Genomic DNA, 9415 nt, shown 5'->3' with positions numbered 1-9415 from the left:
GGAAGATCTCAGAACTTGTGTCTAGAAATTATGCAAATGAATGGCGATTAAATCAAAATTATGATTATGTTTGATAATAAATATTATTAGTTTCTAATATTATTCGTCTGCAAACTGCAGTAATTTTATTGTAAAACTCTTTTTAAACGCTATAATTCATATTTTTAAAGTCACTTTCGCTAACTTTCGTCACCCCGATGTGTAAACCACGTGGTGTGAATAACGTATTTTTCATTGGATGTTGTTTTTTTAAGCAAGAACTTTAGTTACGTGTCTAAAAAAGCATTTCTTTTTCATTTCAAATTATTTCATCGCGTATTTGTTTCAAATAATTATTATAACTCAATTATATAATGATATTAGTCCATGTGAAAAAAAAGTAAATGACAATTCTCACGAGACTCATTCACGGGAGATTAGGCTAAAACAAAATAATCTTGTTGTTCGGGTAACCTGACTGACCGTATATTTCCGCACCTAACATAGAACATTTTATTGCAAAAACGGAGTATCCTATAGTGTGTATATCTGACATACAGTTAGATTTTAATAAGATAATAATAGAAAAAAATGTTTTCCGACCTACCTACCCTATTATTTTTAAGCATGCTACCAGAACCTCATGATCATTTTGTTTTGGCCTTATGACGTCAAGCACACAGACCAAGTTTTCCCCATGGAATTTTTATCTTATGTACACTATATCACACGCTAGCCTCGAGGCCGGTGTGCAATAAACACTTTCTGTTTATTTTTAACGGCTATTTGTAAATATAACCCGAGCCGCTATAACTTAAATAAAACAATATGTTTGCCTTGTGTAAAAAAGGACATATACTAACACCTAAACAAGAAAATAACTTTATAAAAAAAACAGTTAGGTCCGAACAATTCTGTTTGTTCATCGATTATGAAAGTTTAAAAATCTGTTTTTTAAATGATTAAGTTAAATATATAAGCCCAAGTGTGATTTATATTGATAAAATGATAACGAAGTATTCAAAATTACTATTTCTCAGAGTATAATCAGGTATGTATTATTATAGATAATAAAAATACTGTCGGGACCAAACAAAACATTAACCTTTCTTTCTTTTAGGTCAACTAGGTCAACGTTATCCTACAATATCACAGTTCCTTCATTCTTAGGTGTTACAATGTTAAAGTATGAAAAATAGTCACAATCGATACAAACTAGTCATTACCATGTACTACCATATACTATAAAGTTACACTGTTTATCAAAAATGTGTGGGTTTTTTTTGGTATTTGAGTATTGCAAAACAATACCAGGTCATCTCTGTATTTGAAAAAATGAGTTTTGTTTTAAAATTGTTATTGTGTATTTTTGTACCCGGTGTTGATTTCTTGGCAAACATTGAACTGACAGAAAATTAAGCACCTAAAACTTTTTCCATTTCCTGCTTGTTTTTTGGTTGATTCATGGTGGATTAAGAATTTGGTCTTTTGACGAAATACTTTTCCCATTGTTTCAGCTAAGAAGGAATTGAATTTAGTTAACAGTTTATCTAGTTTGACCCAGTGACATAGATTTTTGGCAACAGTTTATTTCATTCTTCTGGTATTCATCTATAATGCAAAATAGACTACTTAAATTTTGCTAAGCACCATAAGTTAATTTTTATATTATCACAAGTAAAAAACAATTTTTACTAATTCTGATTCAGCAATGTTTCGAGATAGTCCCCTGATATGAATCCGTGTTGACTAATCAGTAACAATTCGTCTAGTTGCATTGAAAGCATGCACCCCAATATTTCATGTTTTTTGAAGTTTGTACAATCATATGTCTTTTGTTATACGGGAATAATACCGGCCTGTTGACATTCAACGGCTTACATATTTTAAATATGTCACTTTTATATGGCGAATGCTAACATTAGGCGGTATTATAGAGTAGCAGAGTAATTGAGGGCCGTAGGGATGATACAGCAGGGGGCCACCTTCTGCTAGGTTGGTGCGGCGCTTGGTCATCACAAGACCATGGGGGAGTTACCGGCTACATGGTAAACACGCCAGGAAGCATGCTGGAGGTCGGTAAAAGGTCACAACACAGCTCAGGATCGATGTGTTTGGCCATTCAGGCACGTCGTACAAGGCTTAAGACAGCAACTGTTGTTCGAAATGACTTTGCAAATGCTGCAAAGGTCCATGTCTCCACGCAGACGTTACGTAGAACGCTGCATAAATTTGCGGTCAAGAAGATCTTGCATTCGTATTCCCTTGACGCGTCGACATCGCCAGACCCGTTTAGAATGGACCATGGAGCTAACACGGTGGACCATGAGAGGTTGTATGCTGGAGGAGTCGGCGATCAGTTCATTCTTATGGACGATAATGCTTGTCCCCATAGTACCAGGGTTGTTCAGGACTATTGAGCTCATGGATTTGACAGCTCGCTCACCTGACTTAATCCAATAGAACACATGTGGAATAAGCTGTTGGTTAGAATATCAGCTCGTCATGCAACACAGAACCATCCAGGAGCTTGGAGCCATCTCTGTCCAAGAATGGGCAGCCATACTCGTTAAAACGATCAGAAACCTAAAAGGGTATGAGAAGACGCTGCCATCTGTCATTGATAGTCACGGGTCACACACACTGTATTACGTCTAAACTGTAAACCAAAAATCCAATTTAACAAATTTTGAAAACACTGCATGTTCTGAAATCTTCAAAGAGGGTGGGGTCATCCTTTTCTCTAGCACAAAATCAGTGTAAACCTCATTTATAGGGTTAACTTCGTCCTTCATCTAAACTGATAATAATACAGTAAATCAATATTTAAAATCTTTCGAAAGGCGTTAATAAAATTATCCCAAACATATTCACACTCAAACATATGGTGCGTAACAAATGTTGAGTAGTATAGTTTGGTATGGAACTATATGTTTGCTGTGGAGCCTTATGTTTTTGTGTTGACGGCAAGCTAATCGTATTTTTCATTTTTATCGTTGTATGATGACATATATAATCTCACTTTAAAATGACTGTGACTGCTTATCAACCAATTGCAAGCATGGACAATTGTAAATCATATAATAATGATTATCATGTTTGAATTAACACACAATCTAGATTCTAGTTTAACAGTTTCTATTATTCAGAAAATCAGATATTTCAGAATGGACTATTATTTGGATAATCAGAAAAATCTTTTATAAGGAACTTTTTTTCGAAACTCCGATATATCTTTTATAAGGACCATATAAACTCAGCTTAAAAATATATTCAGTCATGTGATACATTTTGTTGTGACTAATGCATCCAAGGGATAACTTTATTTCCCGATTTTCATACTTCACAACAGCAGGTGTCAAGTGTTGTTAGGCAGCTGTAAAAAGTTGCCCCGATCTTCACTTCAGTGTTGTTATATTTTTTCTGGTCTTTCTTGATCATTGATGCCAAATATTAAGTGTTGAGAATTGAGTACCAATCAAGCTGGTGCTTGGGGACGTGATGGATGTTGCACATATTCCTTATTTTTCATGTACAGACTCAATGAAACCGAGTCTGCCATTTTCATGTTATTTGGTTGTGATTAATGCTTCCGAGGGATCACTTTGATTCCAGTTTTTAATATATATATATATATAACATGAAATCCATGACTTTACCAGGTACAACCGAAACATCCTGCTTTTTAAGATGTTTACTAAATCAAAATATATCAGAGAGAAAATATAGATCATTTTCAATTCTTAATAGGAAACAAATGGTCTGTTCATTATTAAAATCTGTATGAAACTAAAATGCAATAAGTTAATTATATATGACCACTCTCTTACATTTTAAGTAGCAACATAATAATTCGATTATGTGTTGCATTGCATTAATATTACATGGGCTTAAATTTGCATTTAACAATTAACGGAAAGCTCCGATTAAACAATATTGCATTTTCTAGAATATTAACATTCAAAGAAACTAATTGTTTTTTTTTGTTTTTTTTCTTTTGTATAAGAATATCAAAACTGTTAAATTTTACCGAATTGTTTTTTAAATGTCATTTATGTTCATTAATAAATGAAAATACTGGTTGTTTCTACAAATAATATTTCTAAATTAAAATGGACGACCTATAAAATTTTGAGAAAAACAACATTTAAGTTAATATTCACAAAACAAGTATAATCTACTTGTTAACAATGTGAGGAAGTCCCTCTGATACCGGCTTTTCATTTACATTACGCCAAAAATACACCATAAAACAGAGTAATCGTTGGTAAAATAGTATCAAATATTGCTATGACTGCACAGATTATTTCAATGACACCTGAAGATTGATTTGTAAACGGGGTTTCAAAAGACCTAAAAGATGTACACTGTTATTCTGTAATTAAATTTCATGTTACCCTCATCTTGTTTCAATTAGATATGCACATTTATGTATTGTGATATGTTTGCAGCTTTTTACTCTTTATATCCGCTCATCAGTTTTCATAAGACAAATAAATCGGTGACAGACTTGTGTCAAAGATTGTATAACTATAAAAACATATTTCAAACCAGGTGAACTTATTGTGAAAAATATACGTTTAACATGTATATCTTAATGAAATTGCCTTTGTTATGTATATACATGTATATCTAAACCTTACAGGCGTCAATGATACCAAAAAAAAAAAAAATACAAATATTTTTTAAATGTTCAGTGTGTTGTCAATAACTATCTTTAATCATAATTATTTTATTTCTTTCATGGCTAATCGCAGAGTATGGGAATATTAACAGGGGTGTCGACGTTACACTTTGGATACAGTTTAACGTTCAACTTATTGCACAATTGCCCGCCAGAATATGTAAGACCACTAGAATATGTAAGATATTTCTATTTTGTAGTATTTTCAATTACTGCAACTGCGCAATAAGCTACATACAAAAAGCTGTGTTCAACAAACTATTTAATCCTGCATTATGCATCGTCTGCACGCAGCGAATCAGCGACCTTGAATAATGCACAACATTTAAAAGTGTGTCAGTGTGCTTGTGTATAATAAATTATCGGTACATTTCACGATACATTATTTAGTTACAAAATAAACAAAATACCAAACATCAAACGATATAAGTTCTGTTAATACATACAGTGTGTATGATTGTATCAAAAGAATGGAGTTTGAACTGTTTTGTTTTGTTTTAGCAATGTTTTCACTCTACATTTTATTCAGTAAACGAAGGAAAGGAAATGGTAAAGTGCTTGTCGGACCAAAAGGTCTGCCTATACTTGGAAGTATCTTGGAAATTGATGATGAGAACATGCATTTTAAGTTATCAGAATATGCAGAGCAATATGGTGAAATATTCCAAGTTAAACTACTTTTTGATGATTTTGTAGTGTTGAATAGTGAACGGGTTATTAGAAAATGTTTCGGAAGTGATAAATACAAGCACGTGTTTAATGATCGATCAGAGATGTTTTACGGGAAGCACTTTGCTTGTAATAGCAAAGCTTTAAGTTATGTAATTGACGGGACCGGACAGTTTCACAGAACTGCAAGGAAACATGTCACGCAAGCTCTGCATGCATATGGCTGTGGACTACATGATTTAGAGAATAATGTCATGACTGAATTATCTCGTCTTCAAACGAACATTGAGGAGACGCACACATTTGAATGTGTTTCTACGATTCTTCACTCTATTTCAAATGTTCTGTCTCTTATGGTTAGTTCGTGATATCTATTTAGGGTTTTGCACTTGACCTTCATGTTATATTTAAGACATTCAAATCTCAACATGTTGATGTCATATTCATACAATCCTAAAAGATAGATTTTACCCAGTAATATATGGAACCTTATAAATTTGCATATTATATCATACTGTTATTCAATTAGCAATTAAGCTTTTCAAATTAGATATGTTATGTTTTTAAATTTAACTTTCTTACACACAATATAAGTTGATTTCATTTTTTGCAGTTGATTGGTGAACCAGTTTTAGACGATGAAAAAGAAAAGAACATGTTCGTGGATGAAATACACGTTGAAGACTTTTTTCTGAATTCTTATGTAAACTTCATAATGTCAGTTTTTCCATTCGCACGATACATACCTGGAAGGTACAGAACAGAATTTCTAAAGGCAAAGACTGTCAATGCCAAAATTGTAAAGAAATATTTTCACGATGTGAAGGTGTGTTTTATTTATCTTCGTTAATTTGTTTTCTTTTTTATTATTTATTTATTTTGGAGGATGGATTTGTTTTGATTTATATTGGTTGTGTATCTTCTAAATTGCCTTTTGTACAATATTTATTTATACTGGTAAAGGTTTTATATTATTGTATATATTAATCTTTTGGAAAAATATTGTTCTGGTAAAAATATTGAGACAATCCATATCTATATGACAGTACTTTTTAATTACTCTTTTCTATAAATTTAATATTATACACAGATACATGTTCGTAAGGTTTTGCAATGCAATTTGTCAAATTAATAGTTATGATGTGCTTTTTTTAAATAACAGACCACATTTGTTAGAGGACAAGTTCGTGGTATCGTAGATGTATTTCTTGAGGACCAAATTCAGCAAACGGAATCTGGAGAAGAGGTTTTCTTTACGGACGATAATATTATAGCGCAAGTGACTGACATTATAGATGCGGGTAAACATATTATAATTTTGCTTACAGCGAAAGATTAAAGTCATTCACCATTATTATTACAAACAGAGCTATTGCTTCGATTAAATCACGAGAGTCTGGCGTGGATTGATTTCACATTACATTTACGTTTTATCAAACTCCACTTGAAAAAAACTCATTTGTACCAATTGTATTCAGTATGCAATAATCTTTATTTCTATGTAACAGATCAGTTAAAAACAGTCATCTTGTTTGTATCTTCTTAAAATCATAGATGTCGTTTATTACGACTTGCCCTTGGGCTGTCGGGTAATCCAAAATCTTAATTTGCAGCATGATTTATTTGTATGTTCTGTTTCATTATAGGAATCACAACAACTTGGTCAGTTCTTTCAAACACAATGCTCATATTGCTAAATCATCCACAATATCAGAGGCTGCTCCAGAATGAGATTGACAGGGAAATTGGAAGAGAACGACTTCCGACATTTAAGGACAGAAATAATTGTACATTTTTCAAAGCTTTTGAGATGGAAGTCCATAGATACATTCCCGTTGCCCCGCTTATGTTACCCCACAAATGCAAAACAGACGTAGACTTTGAAGGATATGATATTTCTATGAACAGTACAGTATGTAATCTATAACTAACCTTTATAAAACTTTATGAAAGGTTCTAAAATATTACTAGTAACAAAGGCGCACTTCAATCTTATCACCTTAACGTTATACTTCCTGCTACAATAATTAAATTACCTGCAGTACATGTTGCCTGTTTCCTCCATACTATTATTTAATCACATTAATGTCTTCTGTGTATGCTTCTATCTAAATAGTTGTTATCTAATTACCTTTAGGTCATTATGCATGTAGATATTGTCTAATCTGTCTCGCATCATGTTGCCTTCTTTCGGGTGAAAATTGTCTATCTTGTCGAATGTCAGCTTGCCTTCTTCTATCTGAATATTATCTAACTACCGAGTAGTCATGTTGTCTGTTTCAGCTTTAACAATGTCTTATCATCTGCAGATTGTGTAAGCTGCTTCTACTTCAACACTATCTTATTAATTGCAGGACATGTTGCGTATATATTGTGTAATATGTCGACTGCCATGTTGCCTGTCTTCACTTGAACATTATCTCAACACATTAAGGTCATGTTGCCTGTTTTTATATGCACATTTTCCAATCACATCCAGGTCATGATGCTTGCATCCACCAGAACAATTAAATCACCAAAGAGCCATGTTACTTTCCTTTATGTAGTTAAAGTCTAACCAAGTTCATTCGTATATATAGCTAACTGTTGAGGGTAGAAAGCATATTTCGATATACAGCATGCAATCTTTTTTCTATAAAGGATTTACAAAAATGACTGATAATGAAACATAGCATTCAATACACTATGTATCGTGACAAGAAGATTAATATATTTTACCATAGTCGTGGCTTGGAAACAAAGATGGAAGGGAACCTTAATATCCGGCAAAAAGATCATTAATTTTGTGCAGACTTTTGTAGCGTTTAATTTCAATTTCAATTATTTCGTTAAATAAAATATAAATCATTTGGAAAAGTATTGTTTCTGGTAGAATGACAAATTTCTCATTGCAAGAATACAACGAACTAAAACACATTTTTGTTTTGGTTCAAGATAATTGGGAATAGTTGGTATGTGCACCACAACACGGACATTTGGGGAGATCCATGGATATTTCGGCCAGAGAGATTCTTAGACGAACATGGAAATTTGCTACCGCCTGAACACACATTGAGAAAGAAGTAAACTATTTTAATTTTTCTATACTTGTAGAGTTATATGCATATAATGTTTTTCAAACTATATCTTTATCTCATGGAAACATAAAAAGAACGTTATAATAATAAGCTTAAACTTAAATAAAGGAGAGAAGACTGATATTGTAACATATTTCTTTCTTGTTTCAGCTTGATACCCTTTGGGAACGGATTGCGTCAATGTCCTGGAGAGGCCTTTGCAAGAACGCGTTATTTTCTGTATGTCAGTAATCTATTGCAGCGCTGGTGTTTTGAGTTTCCCGAAGGAAAGCGCATCTCGTGTGATCCGAGACTTTCCGAGAACTTTGATATCAGTGTTGTGATAAGACCAAAACAATTTTACTGTTATGCAAAGGAACGAATATAAACGACCAAAACCATTCTACTGATATATTAAGGAGCGAATATAAACAAATGGTTGTTGAACGATTTATATATATTGCTTCATTAAAATGGGTTCATTTATTACAACAAATATCATAGTAACTGCTTTAAACTACTGTAAACAATAATAGTTGTCATTTATTCAGTCGTTACGCTACAGACGCGTGTTTCTTAGTTCTAGAATAATGTATTTTAAATGTATTTAGAAACGTCTTTTGCATACTAAATCTGTATTTCTAGAATATCCACAGGTCATAGAAGTCTATCCACATTGTCTTCAAAGCCAAAACATCAATCATCAATGAAAAATGAATCGTTCCAACTGTAAACCGTTTTTATATCGGATATACGATAGATACACAAGAAAATCTAATCTGATATACCATTTGGTACAGATAGTTATAATATTGACAAGAAATAAACTATTTGAATATAATTGAAATATTACAGTACTATAAAACCATCGTACAATATACTCTCCCTTGAAACATCACTGTTAACTAGTTAACGTACAAATAACACATTTGTATCAAGTAGATGAAACGTATAAAAAGGAAATTAAGTGTCTGAAACACCATTATTGAATTAAAGTACACTATAGTGTGATACAACTACACATCCG

General features: G+C 32.6%; 1 protein-coding gene across 2 annotated transcripts; it reads left to right on the top strand.

Annotated features, from left to right (window-relative positions):
• Positions 1 to 4929: 4929 nt before the first annotated feature.
• On the top strand, positions 4930 to 9103 carry LOC132755709 (cytochrome P450 1A5-like). 2 transcript variants are annotated; one of them, XM_060746615.1, is made up of 6 exons: positions 4941 to 5688; positions 5946 to 6158; positions 6495 to 6633; positions 6979 to 7244; positions 8267 to 8394; positions 8560 to 9103. In XM_060746615.1, exons 1-6 carry the CDS (start codon positions 5134 to 5136, stop codon positions 8774 to 8776), a joined length of 1518 nt encoding a protein of 505 aa, XP_060602598.1. In that variant the 5' UTR covers positions 4941 to 5133; the 3' UTR covers positions 8777 to 9103. The 2 variants fall into 2 exon arrangements, with proteins under 2 accessions (XP_060602605.1, XP_060602598.1); XM_060746622.1 differs by lacking the exons at positions 8267 to 8394; positions 8560 to 9103 and adding an exon at positions 7687 to 8224 and having other exon boundaries at positions 4930 to 5688.
• Positions 9104 to 9415: the final 312 nt, after the last annotated feature.

This window comes from Ruditapes philippinarum, unplaced genomic scaffold (genome assembly GCF_026571515.1).
Source record: "Ruditapes philippinarum isolate M1 unplaced genomic scaffold, ASM2657151v2 ctg546_1_1_1_1, whole genome shotgun sequence".
In the NCBI taxonomy this organism is placed as follows: Eukaryota; Metazoa; Mollusca; class Bivalvia; order Venerida; family Veneridae; genus Ruditapes; species Ruditapes philippinarum.
This window is presented reverse-complemented; position numbering and strand designations above follow the sequence as displayed.